A 19,621-nucleotide genomic window follows, 5' to 3' on the forward strand; every position below is an offset into this window, starting at 1 on the left:
CGCTTCTCGCGGTCACTGCCCGCCTTCCAGTTCCAGCCGTCGGATGAGCCGCACGCGGCTCGTGCAGCAGCAGAGACGCGCGCGTCTTGAACAGAGGACTCCGGCCGGCTCCTGGAAAGGGTAAGTACCGCTACACAATGCCCCTTTGAAGACCCACCCAGACATCCCGTTTTCCATACCTCCCAATAATGCGATATATGTTCTTGGAATAATTAGACTGACTGCTATGTGGGGATTACTACAAACATTGATACATTATTTTGGCATTTTTAGGAAGTTGCATTGCCAGAAATACAACAAGGCATCAAATACCAGATTTTATTTCACCTACATGTGGCAGAAATTGTGTTCTTGTGTGCTAAAATGCATATAAAAAGATAAGTGATACCATATAACCACTACAACTTTGTAGGAACAAATTAAATTTTAGTTTTTTTAATTTACATAATTATAACCCCTTAACAATGTATTTGCCAAATTCAGGTTTTATCCTTTGTTTAGGTGTTAATTATGTCCTCAATTTAATATTTTTGCATAAGCTTTTCAAATAATTTTATATTTTTAGATTAACTGTGAAAAAAAACATTTTCTAAATATTTAAATATAAAAAAATTGATATAAAAATATATCAATATATAAAAAAAATATGTTTTTAAATGTACAGTAAACAAAGTTTATACAAACATTTTAAAAAGAGCCGACGGTCCTGAAAATAACAATAGTTTTTGGGGCACTGTAGGTTCCCCTTTATTACTGTGGCCACTGCCCCCCCCCCTCCTTTGCTAGTAAAAATGTAAGTTAAATAAGAAATTACTTACCTCATTTCCAGCATTGACACTTCCCCACTACAGCAGCCTGCTCTGCTTCCATCAGCATCTTTGCTTATGTCTTTAATTATCTCAGCCAATCCAAAGAGAAGCTTTGGTGGACGAGATATCCATCTGCAGCTAAGCTCAACACTTTTCCAATTAAATGCAGCTATAAGCAGTATTTGATTGCAGGACCGAGTTTGACCCAGTTCTGTACGCAGAAGTGACGCTAGTGGCTGTCAGGAAGACAGCCACTTGAGGTGTATTTAATACGTTAATGCAGGGGTTCCCAATTAATTTTTCCCATAGTGTATCAACATCGTGTCCCCCCCTCCCCTCCCCCATGCTGTGTCAAAGTGTGTGTGTCAAAGTATGTGTATCTGTGTTTGTATGTGTCGGTGTGTGTCAAGGTGTGTGTATCTGTGTTTGTATGTGTCGGTGTGTTTCAAGGTGTGTGTATCTGTGTTTGTATGTGCCAGTGTGTGTATCTGTGTGTATGTATCTGACATAGATATACACACACACTGATACATAGTGACACACAGATACACACTGACACACATTTACACACACCTTGACGCACAGTGTGTATGTGTGTGTGTGTGTATGTGTATTTATCTGTGTGTTAAGGTGTGTGTATCTGTGGTTGTATGTGCTAGTGTGTGTATCTGTGTGTCAGTGTGTATATGTGTGTGTATGTATCTGACACACAGATACGCACACTAGCACATAGTGGCACACAAATACACACATTGACACACAGATACACATACTGACAGATACACACACCTGGACACACAGATACACACACTGGCATACACACACACACTGGCATACACACACACACTGGCATATACACACACTGACATACATATATACACACACAGTGACACATACAAACACCTTGACACACAGATACACAAACTGGCACATACACACAGATTCACACACATTGGGAGATACACACACTCACACACACAGACATACACACATGTTTAAATGTGCTGTTCACTTACCTTTTTTCTGCAGGGGGATCTTCAGTGCTGCTAATTTTTTACAGAACGGCAATGTTTTACATTGAAAGGTTAAAATGACAGGTCCACTGTATCCAGACTACTTAAATAATTTGAAAAGCTTATCCAACAATATAAAATTGAGGTCTATATCAGAGCATTTGGTATTCTCATGCCTACAGACATAACATAATTTAATTTATTGATTTTGCCCTGCCCCCAAAATACAAAATGCTTTTATACCACTCCCAGATCTATATACAACCTGATTTAAATTTTCTAAATCACATATTGGGAACATGAAACAAGCACTTACGTTGTTTGAAGACATCAAGGGCTCGCTTGAGTGTGCTAAAAGAGAAGCAACACCAATTAAATAGGATATTTTAATCTATTAGGGGAAATTGAAATCTAACACTCAGCCATTTCAAAAGTAACTGTAACATTCTGCTTATTTGTTGGAAACGTTATCAAATGGATAACAGGACTGGAAGATTTTTACAGCAAGTATAAAAAATTCATAGAAATACTAATAGAATAGAATGGCGCAAAAATATAAAAAACAAAATGTAACTGCTACAGACAGACTGTAATGTACATATACATGCAGCAACCTACAAGGAACCCTGATAACAATACATCCCGAAAATAGTTGGAGAAGTGTCAATCACAATATCTGTATCTCCCAAAAACACACTAAAACATATTAGTGAGGCAGAGACTATAACATTAAAAAAAAACACACTGTGATAAAAAGGAGGTCTTAAGTGATAAAACAGCCATATGTACTTGCACTCTTCTTTAAAATCTAAAATACAAAAAAAATAGACACAGACCTAGTGCAATATAGTAACAAAATGTAAACGGTATAGCTATGTAAGAAATAAACTCACAATTGTAAAGTGGTTATAGCACCACTCCGGACTATCGGGCACAGGGAGGACATCTTAAATGCAGCCTTTAATTCAGTGGATATCAGAAAAATAAATAGAAATAGTAATAGAATAGAATGGCGCAAACATATAAAAACCTGAATGTAACTGCTATAGACAGACTGTAAAGTACATATACATGCAGCAACCTACAAGCAGATAGTCCGGAGTGGTACTATAACCACTCCACAATTGTGAGTTTATTTCTTACTGAGCTATACAGTTTACATTTTTTTTTTACAATATTGCACTAGGTATGTGTCTATTGTTTTGTACTTTAGATTTTAGAGACCTGCTTTTAAAGTAGAGTGCAAGTATATATGGCTGTTTAATCACTTAAAGGACCACTGTAGTCACCCAGACCACTTCAGCTCAATGAAGTTGTCTGGGTGCCAGGTCCCCCAGGTTTTAACCCTGCAGCTGTAAGAGAAACTGTTATGTTTACATTGCAGGGTTAATCCAGCCTCTAGTTGCTGTCTTCCTGAGGCTTCGAAAATCGCAATCTGGTACTAGTTTGATATTGGTTTTAGTGTTACTAACAGATGAATAAAAAGAAACTTACTTAATTTCTGTGTGTCCACATGGCTTTTTCTTGGTTAAATTAACCAGGTCTTTCCCATATTTTTCTTCTATCGAGGCCCTTTCAAAAAGAAGAAAACCAAAATTAAATAACAAGGGGGGCAGAGTCTGACCGCCAAGCCTAACAGACGTGGGGGAGAAGAGCTCCTGTCAGGCGGGCAACATAAAGGGCACACACAGCGGCTACAAAACCCACAACTCTTCAAGGGGGCACTACCCAGGTTGGGGGTGCACTCCTGTATCGGATTATACCTTTCAGGGGCCTATCGGACAGAAACGCCGGCTGCGGCCTACGGGAGCGGGAGCCGGAGAGAGGCGGCCGCTCACTCCGGCACCGGATCCCCCACAAGACTTTGTTGCTCTCCTACCCCTCTGGACCGGCGGGGGTCATCCCGGTCCCCACTGGACAAGCGGACTACACTTGCAGACGAGTGAGGCCAGTTACAAGGCCTGCGAGGGGCACAGGAACACCGGGACCCATCCAAGATGGCCGTCTGGCATGGGCCAAAGCAGAGGAACACGAGCAGTCGCTTACTCTCTCACCCCCTGGAAAATCTTGATCAGCTATGCCTGAACCTCTGTGCGATCCTGGGTGACAGGGGAGTACCCCATTGCCGAGCGGCCCGCATGGTGGCCGCATGGATCCGGCCTACAACACGCCGAAGCTATTACGACTACCCTCTCCTGGCCTTCAAGGCAGCCACGCGGCCACGCAGGCACCGAAAAACCGACAATGGGGGAAACAAACTCAAGCTACCCAAGCGCATGTACCCGCTCCCACTCGCAAGCAAGCAAGCACACCGGGCAACTCTCACGCTCCGGCATCCCATCGGCCCGGGCTACCCCACACAACCCAGCCTGAAACACTACCTACCTGGGCCGGGGGTCGACACGAGATCCCCCAGAAATTACCATCTTTACTCCTCTGAGGTCCCCAGCCATCGCATGCTACCTAAGGGAAACCGAGCACATGATCCGCTTGCACGCAGACAGGAGACCCGTGCCCACCATCCACGCAGCAGCATACAAACACCACCTGCCTATCACAACGCTAGCCTCACCATGACAGACCTGAGGGGCAGAGGACTGCAGATACCCACCTCACGCCCAGCCACCAGAGGCTCCCCACTGCAGTCAGGACTGGAAACATCACAGCTGAACGGCACCCGCACACTCACGTTCCAGCACTCACAGCAAACCTACAGGATGGCACACGAGACTACTGGGGAAGCAGAGTGGCCGGTCTCCAGCTCAAAGCCGCCAAAAGGCATAGGATGACTCAGCCTGATACCAACTGGGCGCACAGAGTATGGGCCTTATTCGTTTTTATTTTGTTTTTCTAATTTTTTCCACCAGCCCTCTCTGGACTGATACTGTGCTGCATGATTTTGCTACCTAATTACTATTATTTGTGTTATTTGTATTATTATTTGCATTATCCATAACTAATCTAAATGCTAACAGTGACATATCGATGCCTTATTCAATCTATGACTTGCCTACTCAGGCCTGTTTAAATCGTCCAAATGTATAAGTCCATCATTTCTTGTTCCTCACTCTATGCCCAGGAGAATCTCGGCAGTTCAGATTGTTCTTTCGCAACCCCTTAAAGGGTCACTGCGCCTCACCCGGTACACACATTGGCATACCCTATCCTAAATAGACAACTCGGCTTAACTGCAGGAAAAAGGGGAAAAATAAAAAATAAACCTATATCCTCCCTAGCACACCTGGAGTCGTTCTAGCAAGCAGAGATACTATCTCATCTATGTCCAGGTATTAGCTTAAGCCTGTAATCGAGGCGGCTGCGGCACCGTATGTCCATTTACATAATTGAGCACTGCTGTAATGGCTGTTTATTAAACTAGTTCGGTTTTATTTTTTTTGTTTCAACATACCAAGCACTGACATAAGGGCGCCAGGCACTAAGCCACTTATACTCGACTCAAGTACATAAAGCGATGTTTCAGCATGACCTTTACCCCTACCCTTTTCTAAACCACCCTACCAACCGGTGAGCAAAGAGACTGTCTTCTCTAGGTGGTTATGAAGTACACAATGTAATCCTGTTTGTTTTTCTCTCTCAAAAAAAAAAGTGCAATGTCTCTGATGCCATGTAAACATATGTGAACGCAAATCGATCTGCACTAGCTATTGTGGCAGCGCAAATTGCATGTTTCATATCTGCACGAACAAAATAAAGAATTAAAAAAATAACAAAATAGATAAATAAATAAATAAATAAATCATTGCGCCTCATTCTGGAACACAGAGTGTAAATGTTACAGGTTATATATGCATACTGCATGAGTCTACTAAAAAATAATATATTTTGTTTTGTTATCAATTCATTAACTATACTTGTGGCAACCACCATCTGACATGCAAACGTATTTATAGTGAGCATCACGGACAAAGACTAAAACTTTGTGGGTAAAAATACTGTGAAGGTTAAAGGGACACTATAGGCACCCAGCCCACTTCAGCTCATTGAAGTGGTCTGGGTGCAATGTCCCATGTCCATTAACCCTGAGAAACTACAATAATTACCTCTGAGGGTTATCTCCTCTTCTAGTGACTTCTGAAATAAAAATGGACCTTTGGTCTGTTATATGACGCTGAACGTCCTCACACTCTGCATGAGGACCTCCAGCATCAGATTTTTCCCCATAGGAAAGCATTGAAAATAGGCCAGCTTTTGGGCTCCCATAAAATGAGGCAAACAAGGTATTTGCCTTGGCATCTGGGAGCAGCATTTTTTGCGCCCCCCTGGAAATTACCGCCCTAGGCAAATGCCTTGTTTGCCTCGCTGTAGACACATCCCTGGTCCTCTGTACTGGACATTCTGTTCACATCTATCTCCTTTTATTCTTTTGAGCTACTCTATCAATCCCTGCTGTATTGTAAAGAGGACATCCTGGGCTTTCCAGTTATATGTCATGAGATAGGCTGGGAAGCTGGGAACTTCCTTGGTAGGAAATCACACAAAAAAGAAATCGGAAGACTGTTTTTTTCCTAGGTTCCCAGAAGGATAGCAAAAGAAATAAACGGCCATAAAGGGGCCACCCAAACTACTATGTTTTGCAGCTGAAATAACTGTCAAGGAGACAGAGTCTAAAAACTGAATTTGTAGCTGTGATGGCACAAACATGGTGGGATCATTTTTGAGATTATATAATTTGCCATAACAGGTGTTCTTCCACTATTAAAATTAGATTGGAAATTTACGTACCCCTGGCATAGTTAATACATGCTTTCTTTGTGGCCACATGTTTTTGTTCAAATTGGGCTGCTAACAGTGCCCCAGCTCTCTTTCCTTGAGCAAATCATTTGTAAGAAGAAATGATTTAGAAGCTGTTGAGAGGGGCGCTTCTTATTAAGGTTCATTAATTGCCACATCAAAGTTACATATTTAAGTACTCAAGTTGCTTGTTTGAAACTATCGTGTCTGATTAACATTCCTCTTAGAAAGGCTTTGTGGGACAACCATAATGAGTTGATGGCTTGGTTAGGGTTATCATTAGTGACAAAATATGTTTCAAATTCCCCTTGCACATTGAAAATGACCTGTAGGTCCATAAGTTAAGTCCTATTCATATGCCATGTCCGTACTCTCTTAGATGGGAACTGTTCCTTAAAGGGACACCTCATTGAAGTGGTCTGGGTGCAGTGTCCCTGTCACCCTTAGTCCTGCAAAGTAGTTTTTGAGAAACTGCAATGATTACTTTGCAGGAATAACACTGCCCCCAGTGTCTGTCTATCAGACAGTCACAAAAGGCACTTCTAGGATTCTAACGGACTCTGAGTCCCCTATAAGCACTGAGGCAATGCTTTCCTTTGGGGAGGGACTAATAAGCTTGCTGTGCATGCACATTAGATATCCCTGTCGGATTATGTCAGCACGGAGGGACATTGGCACTGGAATCGGGTGAGTAAATAAAGGTTTTTTTAATCCTTTATGTGCTGAAGGGGTGGCCCCCTTATGTGCTGAAGGGGCAGACATGAGAGAGATAGGGACCAGAGGACGCCTTTGCATTCCTGAGACTATATAAACCACTTAAAGGCTAGAATAATCGGGGGAATGGCCAGGTAATCATGCCACCATGTATTGACTCAGTAGTAGTAGTAGTAGTAGTAAGGAAGAGGTATTCATTGAAAATCTGTCAATTGTGGAGTATGTATTAAAAGTCAAGTAGTGAAAATATTCTACTTCAGTGTTGTGTAGTGCTCTCCAAACATCTACACAGTCATTGGTTGAAAGAACAGCTGAGATTTTGTGAGTAATTGTCTGTGTGCTGAGATGGTGGCCGTGACTGTGGGTGAGGACGAAGTGTCAAGTTTGCAATCTAAAATAAAGTTAGTGTCACCTGCTATAATGACCTCTCCAAATGTAAGGGAGTGTACCTTCAAGAAGGAAATTTGATTTGTGTGCAAAGATTTCTCAAGTATAAGGCTTGTTATTAAGGTTGCATTGTATGATTATATATCTACCTTCACAGTCAGCTGCTTTTTAACTAATTTAAAAGAGAGACATCTTTGCAAATCAAGTGGCCAGATAGAGACAGAGGAGAGGTTACTACAGTTAACAAAAATCAGAATTAATCCTAACTCTGTGCTGCTAACCTTGCCCCCTGTTGCTTAAATCCAAGTACTGGAAATACAGAAACCAAGGAAGTGCAACTAGATGCCAGATGTGCTCAGCGAGGTGCTACATACAGTTCATTTGAAGAACCAAAAAGATAGAAGGATTTCGCATTTCCCCTTTGTCGATGTCACAGATTTGGCATTGACAAAAGGGAAACCAGAATTTTTTCTTTCTTTTTGATCCTTCAAATAAACTGTATGTAGCACTATTTGGCATCTATTGGCGCTAGTGTGGTTTCTTTTTTTTCTGTCTTTGCCAATCAAGGTGGAGGCTTCTCTCTTTTTTTAGAGGAATAGCAGAGTGGAAGGCGAGCGAGGGGATAATAGGTCAAATTTGAGGCGATGTCCCCATTTAAAATAAGTCTCATGGAAAAATGCAACAAGAGCCTTAGCTTGTTTTGTGGCTTGTAATGGTAAACAACGTTTGGGGCTGTCGAGTTCAACCCCTATGTATTCAACGAGAAAATAATAAGTGTCACGATGATACGTTCAAAACAAACACCATTGCAAAACAACCTCCATCCCTCTCTGACTAGTACAAGGTGGATACAGTACAGCAGTTATCACAGTAGTACTAAACGTGGGGAAAGTAGTGGTTCATGGTATTACTGACCAAGATTGCCCAACTTGCATACATGAAAAATAAAACAAACGAGACTTACTCATAAAAAGAATGCAACCAAAAGAACTATATACATGTGCACTGCTACAGAGATTCTGTAACATAAGTAAGAAGGGTAAATCCCTCTGGTATGTGAGTTGGGTAAAGAGGATAGCGTGGAAGCCAGGGTCACTAGACACAGATCCATAGAGACCTGTATGCCAGCAAAGGGTCCCATGAGGCTTGTAGAAGGGCATGCAGCATGCATCAGCTAATCTTTGATGTGGTAGTAGTAGATTCTGCCGACTATGACTGTGTCTCAAGGGACAGAAGTTGGCAAATGCCGAAGCTTAGGTATGCAGTGCACTCTGTCCAGCAGCAGCTTGTGATCTGTATTATCAGACAGGTGAACTTGCAGAAGCTGATGGACAAACTCGGGCAGATTGGCTTACATAATGGTCCTGTATGACCATTTTAATGTCCGTAGCCAATTTATTATAGTCTCCTTTCAGAGAAGAATTCAGTTTGTCCAGCATCCTCTCCTAGGGAGATGGAGGTGGTGTCGCTCTTATCAGAGCTAGATATAGGAGACAGGCTCTTCTCCGCACACGCCTTCTTGGTTAGTAACAACCAGAGGGGAAAGTGCCAAGATCTGGAGAGTCAGTGATTTAGTTTTTTAACGGAGCAATTTACCATCTTGCTCCGTTAAAAATGCTCCTCAACTCAGCTTATCAGGGTGACTTTTGCTTCTCTAACCAGGTTGTAGTGTTCTAACACTGGATCAGTTAAAGAGCTACATATCTTGGGCCACTGAAGCCCAGGGCATAAAAACCCCCTTTTTATTTTGTGAATTACATTCATGGCCCTATGTGAAGTTCTTCTTTGTGCCCGCTTTTATTCTTGTTGGCGTTGCGTGTATACATTTCAGTGGAGTGAAAGCATTTATCAAATACATATACAGCTGCAATCTATATCAAATTTGGCACCTTATTTTAAAGGACAGATTTATGACAAAAGGAAATGACACTGTTTCTAACAGTCAATGTGTGAATGCATTTAACTAAATTTCAATATATGATTGTTCTCCAAAATGATAATTTAAACCAGAAACCAGGAAACCATGGGTGACCACATTTTAACGGACATTTGCTTTGCTTGAGAGCAGCATTTAGTGTGGTACTATGACTTCCAGCACAACTCAAGCCACAGACGTATCTAAGAGTATGTGTTATATTAAGCCAACATGTCATGGTTATGCTAGTAAAGATAGCTGGTTCGAGTTTGGTAATGAACATCTACAGCAATTTTAGTTGATTTAAAAATCCCATCGACTTGGCTGAGATTAGTAAGTGTTTCAGTCCATAGCACCTTGAGTGCAATTACTCTGTAAATTAACACGACTAGTCCCACAACAATAAATATTTCCTAAGACAAGCCCTAGGTATCATTTAACCTTACTGGTAGGCTTTCCATATGCACATATTTCAGTAATGCAACGTAAAAGGTGAAACTAATATATGAGATAGACGCATTACATGCAAAACAAGATAGTTCAAGACGGGATTTGTCATAAGTGCGATGATTATGGTTACAGCTCATAAAAACCCCAAATGCACAATCTCAGTAAATTAGAATATTGTGAAAAGGTGCAATCTTCTAGGCCCACTCTAATTAGCTAAGTAAGCCATAACACCTGCAAAGAGTTCCTGAGCCTTTAAATGATCTCTCAGTCTGGTTCAGTAGGAATCACAATCACGGGGAAGACTGCTGACCTGACAGTTGTGTAGCAAACCATCATTGACACTCTCCATAAGGAGGGAAAGCCTCAAAAGGTTATTGCGTATGAAGTTAGATGTTCCCAAAGTGCTGTATCAAAGCACATTAATAGAAAGTTATGTGGAAGGGAAAAGTGTGGAAGAAAAAGGTGCACAAGCAGCAGGGATGACCGCAGCCTGGAGAGGATTGTCAGGAAAAGGCCATTCAAATGTGTTGGGGACTTTCACAAGGAGTGGACTGAGGCTGGAGTCAGTGCATCAAGAGCCACCACACACAGACGGATCCTGGACATGGGCTTTAGATGTCGTATTCCTCTTGTCAAGCCGCTCCTGAACAACAAATAACGTCAGAAGCGTCTTACCTGGGCTAAAGAAAAACAGACCTGGTCTGTTGCTCAGTGGTCCAAAGTCCTCTTTTCTGATGAGAGCAACTTTTGCATCTCATTTGGAAACCAAAGGAAGGGGAAAGGGGCTGTTTTTTAAAAAAAAAAAAAACACCTTTGTTGGACAAAAAACAAAACTGAAAATGGAAGATAGAATAAAAAAAAACAATACAAACTTTAACACAGATCAGAAGATTTCATGGAAATTGAAGCATTTAGTTGGATTTGCAAAAGAGAAAAAAATATAAAAAATTTTAAATGTAAAAACTTTGATTAATTTATAGAACAGAATGGGGAAACGCAACTTAAGAAACTGCTAAACAGATTGTGTAGAGAGGTCTAAAACGGAACACAAAGGGACTCTATAGTCACCAGAAAAAACTACCGCTTTTTGCATTTGTCCTGATGAGTAGAATCATTCCCTTCAGGCTTTGTGCAGTAAACACTTTTCAGAGAAAATGCAGTGTTTACATAACAGTAGATATATGCAATTCATTTCAGTGCGAATTTAAATTTGGACAAATTTCAGCTATTCGGACATTCGGATGCTTCCGAATGTCCTAATTGGCGAAATGCTAAATTGCCAAATTTCAGAAGTGCCCAACCGAATTGCCGAAGTGCCGAATTTCGGAAGTGCCAAACAGGAGAGGGAGGGAAAATGAAGTGAATGATGACTGGAATCTTACCCTAGCCCTAACCCTACTCCTAACCCTACCCCTAACCTAACCCTTCCCTAACCCTACTCCTAACTCTACCCCTAACCCTACTCCTAACCCAACCCCTAACCCTAGTAGGGTAGGGAACTGCCAAAATGCCGAATTTCCGAAGTCCCGAATTTCAGATTACCGAACCAAAGTGCCAAATTTCAGAAGTGCCGAACCAAACCAATTTTTTTTGCCCATGCAGATTACAGCCTAGTGTTAACTCCACTGGTCACTCCTCGGATGGCTACTAGAGCTGCTTCCTGGGACAGTCCTGCCTAGTGTGCAGCACTGCCATTCAGTGTATCCACCCTCTGCATGCAGACACTGAACTTTCCTCATAGAGATGCATTGATTCTATTCATCTCTATGAGGAGATGCTGGTTGGCTAAGGTTGTGTTTCACTTGTGCTGGCTCTGCCCCTGATCTGCCTCCTTGACCATCTCAGCCAGTCCTATCAGGAAGCATTGTGATTGGCTCAGACCACCACTTCTGATGATGTCAGCAGACAGCAGACAGTTCTAGGGCAGAGGCAGGAACTGTAGACTTGAATACAAGTAAGATTTTTACTATATGTAGGGAGGCAAGGTGGTGCTTTTTTACATGTTTGTGTTCCTGATCATAGGCGTGCGCACGGGGTGTGCCGAGGCACACCCTAATCCCCGCGGCACGCCTGTGAGTCCTGCAGGAACGCGTGGGAACAATGTTCCCACGCGTTCCTGCAGGCACTCTGCCACCCCCAAATGCCCTCCTCATTCCCCCTGTCATGGGGGGGAGGGCAAGAGGTAATGGACCCCCCCCGCCGGTCTCCATCTCAGCTGCGGCGAGGGAGCTGTGTGCTGTCTGCTTCCTCTCGCCGCGCGCCGTTTGCTGATGCCGGAGCCGGAATATGACGTCATATTCCGGCTCCTAGCTACAGCAGACAGCCCAATTCAAAATGTAAGTTAGTCTTATATGCATTTGATGGCGACCTGAGAAAACATCCAAAGTGTTTACATGGATGAGTACACTGTGAAACATTAATAAAACTAAAAAAATCTACCAGTTATTCACAAACTCAAGCTCTTCTTCAACAGCTATCAGAATAACAAGAATCGGAAATGAACCCAAATGCAAGAAAATAATTATCCTGAGTGCCTCTGTATTGGGTGCTGATTTTGTCATTGTTCCACTTTTATTCAACATGACTTCACAACCCACAATAGCTGGTGCAATCTTATCAATAAACAATAGTGAACAACAGTGTGGCTTTATGTACAGTGCACATTTTCTTTTTTTTTTTTTAAACAGTAGAGGATTATCTTATGAGCTGGAAATATATGTCTAGATTGCGCATATATTGCATATTTACCATAGGATGTACTGTCTAGACTGAAAGTAAATTATAGCAAAAGAAATAAGAAATAGATTGAAATACACCACAAGTAAAAAAAATTCTCAGCATTCGTGATACATATTAGTAAGGCGTGAGTGTGTGCCCTGTGTTAGACTGAACCTAAATGGGCAGCAGCAGGCTGGACTTTAGTGAAGAGTAACTGCGGTGCTATGAGTTACAGCGGTACATGTCTGGCATGTAGATTGTGTAACGGTTAAGTGGCTTGAGCTTAGGCTCAAAGAGTGTAAGTATCTCTCAGTAGGGCGCTAGGACTTAAGACCAGGAGACAAAAAGCAATGAAAGAGCAGTGTCAAACATAATATGTTAATGATTTTTAGGCTTACGCTTTCCCTGAGCGGGAAGTGCTGTGTGTGTGTGTCTAGACAGGGTTGTAGCAATCAAGCGCTAGGGGACAAGCTAGGGTCACCTATCTGAGCTTAATCTATAAGATAAATTGAAGGGATGTAGCCAGGCTAACATTATAGCAGTGTAATAACAGCGTTAACCTTTTTGAAATGTTGTTGTTCTTGTGCCGTTGGGTTATCAGCAGCTTAGGAAAGAGTCCCTGTCCAGAGGCTGATCTTGGCTGGCAGCCAGCACCCACTGTTAAATAGTTAGCCGATTCCCTGGCTGGGCTTCCATCTGCCTTGTGTATAAAGTCTGCTCCTGGTTGGCAGTGTACGATTTGGGGTGTTGTGGGACCATATGCCGTGTGAACGTGGTTCTAATAAGGCCCATAGAGACTGTCCTGTGGCTGCCATGGTGCGGCCCGTCAAGCCTTGCTTAGGCCGGTGCGGCTGGCTGAGGCGTTGCTGGGGCTGGTCAGATGTTCTCCCAACCCGCTTCCCTTGTCTAGTAGAGGTAGGCCTGCTCGTGCGGTGGGTGGTAGAATGCTTTCGCCCCTTGGTGCACCGTTTGGTCTGTGCGTTTACGGGTCTTGGGGTTCGCCGCTGGGTCCCAGCAGGTAAGTGCGGTAGGCTCGTGCGGACCCTTGTGGTTGCTGCGGGGGCCCGGCCTGGCAGTTGCTGTGGTGGGCTACGCTTTACTGCTTGTGTTGCCCGCCGGCCCTGCCTGCCTGTGGTATCCCTTACGGGCGGTGCCTGTGTGTGGCCTGGGGGTGAGTTTCGGTCGCTTGGTGGGCTTTCTTGGTCTTCTTCTGGTTCTGGCCCAGACATGCTTGCCCCTTGGGGTTATGTGCTGCTGGGGGGTTGCTTCGATGCTCCGCCCGGACTTCCGTGGGGTGCTCTTGTCAGCGGCTGAGAGTGTCCCACTAGCTTCAAGCTTCTCCCAAAATGCAGTGAATATTTTATTGAGTCGCATTTCGGTTTCCCGGCATGTGTTGAAAGGGTCAGCGGTGCTGCAGGCGTCGGCCATTTTGGAGGCTGCAGGGACTTTGGGCTCGGGACCCCTTGGAGCCTGTGCTGGCTTGTTGCTTCGCTGCAAGGGTATGTAGGGATGGACCAGGATGACCCCCACTGGTCCGGGGGGTAGGAACTAGAGCTCACCTCTGAGCGCCCGGCTTGGTGTTGGCTCCAGGGAGCGGCCGTCTCCCTGTTGTCCGCCATGCTGGTAGGACGCATCGTGATTTGGGCTCCGTTTGTCGCTTGTGAGGTGTCGGTCAGTTTGTCTCGGTGCCTTCTCTCATGTGGCGGCCCTTTAGCCTTGATTAGGCGCTGGTGTGGCAGCGTAATTCAGCCTTGAGTGCCCAGCTCAGCAGGAGCCGCCGAGATGAACGTCCTCGTGGCTCCGCGGTCAGGCTCCGCCCCTCACTTCACAACCTTTTTTGAACTACAGACACTCCTCGCTTACCGGCCGGGTCCCGTTCCTACAACAGGGTCATAGAACGAATTGATAATTTGTTGGAAGTCTTTCCAATGCTCCGCCTCGGTTTCCCTTCATTCAAACTGTGCGCTGCGTCTTGTGTGACGCCCTGCCAGTCTACTATGCCCACACAATGCGGGTGAAGTTGATTTTGGTGTCACATGTGACACAAACCAATCAGAGGTCACAGTGGTCTATATTAATCCCTTGTTACCTCTCTTTATTCCCCTGCCATGGTTCTTAGTAGTCCGAGAGTGCTTTCCTTATTTCTTGGTATTTCTGGTATCTGACATGGTTTAATGTTTATTCTGTATTCTGGGATCCTTGACCCAAGGGTCTGTTTCTCTCATTTATCTGTCTCTCTCTAATCCTGACCTAGGCCTGTATTTGACTTCTCTATATCGTATACCTTCCATACACATTAAGCCCGGACACTCTAAGGTTCGATAATAGGTCTTTTCTTTGTATAGGGTTTTACGTGACTCATTGTTTGCGAGTTAGGGTGTCCGTTCTTGACAAAATTTAAAAATCCTTGATTGTTGATACCTGGTTTAAGAAAAGATGTGAGATATCGTGGGTATATCTAATATTTATTTTAGGAATATCTGAAATGCTTGTACAGTTTCACCCAGGCATTGAGCTCTGCATCTCCCAGTAGCTCTCCTCTCTCTGTACTCCATTTACTGTTGACTTGATCTACTGTAGAGAAGGAGTCAGACTGACTTCATTCATAGCACCCGGCCTCGCTGAGTCATCAATGCAGCAAGAGCATTTAACTTTGCAAACTGTTTTCTTCATTTCTTTAAAAAAAATGACATCTTTAAAGTGATCACCATATCAATAGAACTACAAGAGGAAAGGCTATATTTACGGTTTCTTTTCAGCAGAAGGAATATGGTCTCTTAACACCTCAATTGCACCTTCATAAAATTATATATTTTTTTCTTTTACTTCTTTTTAAAATTTTACATTTTCTGGTCTGCTTGTGAACCCAACCACAATGTTTCTTATTAAGATGAATATTCATAGTTGGTCCCGTTGTTCGTCCATCTAAGCAGTCTTCTATGGCCCCGCTCTGGCTGGGGACCCATCTAAAAAAAAGTGGCCGTACAGCAGAGATCCCCACTTCTACTGATACAGTAAATAAAAGTACATTTCAACACCTGTCTAAACACCAGCAAATACAGTAAGATAAGAAACAGAGATCATGAGGATTTGTTTCAGATAAAAATTCTGAATCAATTTTAGTTGCACATCGCACTCTATTAACTAAATGGAGAAGTCTACTGCAGCTGTTGGAGTTTCTCTATCTTTGTGAGTATTTTTCATTAGTCATGCATTATGGTATTATTTTGTTTATTCTACAGATACAGAGGAAGCAACATGAAGATCATAAATAAAAATACTTGCTAAAAAAAAAAAAAAAAAAAAAGGAAAGACCTCACTTCAGCTCCTAGCACACTAGTCTAACCACCATGTATCTAATCCGAAATAGCCTCTACGCTTAGCACTCTTAGGGATAGGGAACCTATATAGGCCTCATCACCATTGTTCAAAAACACCCCAAACAAATCAATAAACCCTATTAGGCACTGATGTGTTTCCCGCAAAGCTTATACCATATGTTAGTACTTGTCTAGTAGTTATAAGACATTATCAAGTCTCGACAACACAGCATGTATTGATCCATGTTGACCCTAACGAGCGGAAAACCCTATCTGTAGACAGATAAGTTCTTTGATATGCCTATACTACACGTCTTATACAGGTTTAGTAGAACCGTGTTTCTTTTTCTATACCTATTCGGCACAACATCTCTTGCCTCACAAAGGCCCAAACAAAGGAGCAATCTCTCCTACATACAGGTATCCATCATTGTAATTAAATTATACACAATAGGCTTGTTTAAAAGTAAAAGGTGTACTAACAGGACTAGTCACTACAGTCGTTAGTATTTTGCGATGACCCAAGCGGGTTAACAATCCCTCCAGCATACAGAAGTGCCCTTAGACACATTCAAATCAAGAGTGCTGCATTTGCCTAAAAATAATTGGTTTTATAAACATGACAGCTAGTAACTATTGTCTAGACCGCTACCAAAAGAAAATGTGCAATGTTCATTAATCTCACACCTCGTGGCGCTAAGACAATTGTCTGCCAACAAAATTGTCAAAATTGTCATGACTTGTACTAAAAATAAAGAATTACAAAATAGAGAAACATTTGCAAAAAATAGCACAAGCCATCACTAATTTGAAGCAGATTATTGGATTTTGAAAAAATCTCACAGATAACAACTTCTCTTTCAGTAAAGTCATTACTATAAAAACAAAACAAAAAAAACAGCCTACGTTTGTGTGAAATTTCTTTGTGTGTCATCCCTGCAAACTAAGTTCTGAGCACAGGGAATTAGGCAAAAATGAGAGTATAAATAGAGGAAATAAGATGAAATGAAATATACGCTGTGTACCATATTCCTTGGGATGGACATTATTCTGCCATGTATCAGGAGTCATACTCCACTTCCTAACAAGGCACACATCACAGTTCACTTCTTATGAGGAAAATGTGATCACCTTTGTTTAAATTGTGAGCCCTTCACCTACTGTTCCTGTATTTCGGACATGTTTTGTTACTATTAAATGTCTTTCTTGTTTCCTATTGGACAGCGCTGGTGCTATATAAATAATTGTAATTGTTATTTATCCTAACCCATTAATGTGACGGCTTTATTTTGTTTGAACAACCAGGTTTTCCAACTTACGAGGAACCTGGGTAATTCATTTCTATCACCAGTGAAGACCTGGCCTGGTACCGGTAATTCTGAATCTCCTAGGACTCATTTGAAAAACGTGGAACAGGAAGGACTTTGGGTGGAAGTAGACCTTCACAGGCTTTTTCTGCTGCAGCAGATAGCTGGCTTTAATTGCCCTTGGGGCAACTAACACAAATAGCCCAACTTGAACATTATATGCAACCAGTACAATCTCTCGCCAATCTCCAGCTCCTTTCTTAAGTTATATGAAATGTTTTAAACTAATACTGCAGTAACTCGGCTAAAATAATAATAAAATAAAGCAATTGCATAATATATTAAGTTTTGTGCGGTATAGTAGCAGCCCACAAACAGTGGCACGGTGGGGGGAAGGAGGTTGGGAGGTGGACATGGATGTACCACTGTCCTCCTTGACAGCCCTCCCAGCCAGTCCTGCTGAAACCTTATTAGAGACTTGAATGTTTTATCCACAGAGACCGATTTCCACAAAGTAGGTAACATCGCCTCGCCTGTGCTAAAACCTCCCTGAACACTAGCGTCCACTAGATTTAGGACATTTCCACAAAGGACAATCAGGCACTAACAGTTTGGCATTAAGACATCGTGCATAATTGGTGCAAAACTTAAAACATGACATCATCAATGTTCTGTAAGAATTACCTGATTTAAATTAAAGCTAAGGTTAAGAGTGGGGTGTCAAATACATTTAGCGTGTTGCTCTTAAAATGACACTCTGCTGCCCAAACGGGTAAAAAAAAGTATAAATCACTGTTTAGTAGATATACCCCCAATGAATAAAGGCATAAAAAGACAATATCATTTGCATAGAGTAATTAGAAATGGGATGATATAACCCTAATATAGATTATCAGGATTCTCACAACAAAGCATTCGTTTTTGAGTTTAGTTTCTAGCTGTACAGAACATTGATAGGGAAACCTAATGTTATGACAAATAAAACAATGAGCATAGAAAACTACAGACCAGCAGGTCTGAGTGAAAACAGAGTGAAGATGTTTGAAAGATAAACAGGTTTATTTACTAAACTGAGAGTTTAAGGTGAATACAAAGTTAATTTTCAATTCAAAGCCAGAGTAGCCAACCTGGAAGAATAGCTTACTTAGAGAATTGATCACATTTGGCTACTACAGCCTTAAATTTACTTGGAATTCAACTTCAATTCTCCCTTTAGTGAATAACCCTGAAAGTGTTTCGAGGAAACCCTTAAAAAGAGGAACAATTGTCAATAGTAGTAACTTGTCTATTTCTTTTTTTGGTTGAGCAATTTGTCCTGTCATCATGAGTTCATAATTATCATAAGACATAGTTGTCAGATGTTCCCATACTTATACTTTCATGCCGAAATATATACATGAGTGCACTAAAGAGAGATTTAAAGGGACACTCCAGGCACCCAGACCACTTCTGCCCATTGGAGTGGTCTGGGTGCCAACTCCCTTAACCCTGCAACTGTAATTATTGCAGTTTTCATAAACTGCAATATTTACCTTGCATGGTTAACTCCACCTCTAGTGGCTGTCTACTAGACAGCCACTAGAGGGCACTTCCGGGTTTATAGCACACATTTTGTGTGCTATAGCGTCGCTGGACGTCCTCACGCTATGTGAGGACCTCCAGTGTCGCTGAAATCCCCATAGGAAAGCATTGAAAACATTTTCAATGCTTTCCTATGGGGAGGTCTAATGCAGTGCGCGGCATTGCCGCACATGCGCATTAGGTCTCCCCCGCTGACGGCCGCGCATACGCAATAGGTCTATCCCGCCGGATGACGTCGGCGGGGGATAAGCGTGGGCGGACCCTGAACCAGCGTCGAGGTACATCGGCGCTGGTTACAGGTAAGTCACTTAAGGGGCTTTAAACGCTTCAGCAACTTGGGATGGGGGGGGGGTGGGAAGGAGAGGGGACCTGCAGTGCCAGGAAAACGGTTTGTTTTCCTGGCACTGGAGAGTCCCTTTAAGAAAAACAAAAAAAATTCCCAGATTAACTTGCAAAATACATACAAGAACTAGTATAGGATTTTCTCTCTTTAAAGAAAATATGACAAACATTGGTGGATATTTCCAATTACTACATTCAGGGTATGAAATCTCTTAATAAACTCTTAGTTCCCCTTTAAAGGTAAACAAATACATATTCCTAGCTTCCTCTATTACAATGATGCCTTCCTGAAGACAGAAGTGGTTTACAAGGA

The 19,621-nt window shown here is 42.4% G+C and overlaps 1 protein-coding gene across 1 annotated transcript in view; it reads right to left on the reverse strand.

Annotated features, from left to right (window-relative positions):
- The window catches only part of PSTPIP2 (proline-serine-threonine phosphatase interacting protein 2), a 122,397-nt gene that overhangs the window by 54,695 nt on the left and 48,081 nt on the right, over window positions 1-19,621 (reverse strand). The window contains exons 3-4 of the mRNA XM_063456797.1: window positions 3,317-3,394; window positions 2,139-2,173 (exon numbers count right to left, since the gene is read on the reverse strand). Of these exons, the coding sequence (XP_063312867.1) occupies window positions 2,139-2,173; window positions 3,317-3,394 (113 nt within the window). The remainder of the gene's footprint in view (window positions 1-2,138; window positions 2,174-3,316; window positions 3,395-19,621) is intronic.

This window comes from Pelobates fuscus, chromosome 5, assembly GCF_036172605.1.
Source record: "Pelobates fuscus isolate aPelFus1 chromosome 5, aPelFus1.pri, whole genome shotgun sequence".
In the NCBI taxonomy this organism is placed as follows: domain Eukaryota; kingdom Metazoa; phylum Chordata; class Amphibia; order Anura; family Pelobatidae; genus Pelobates; species Pelobates fuscus.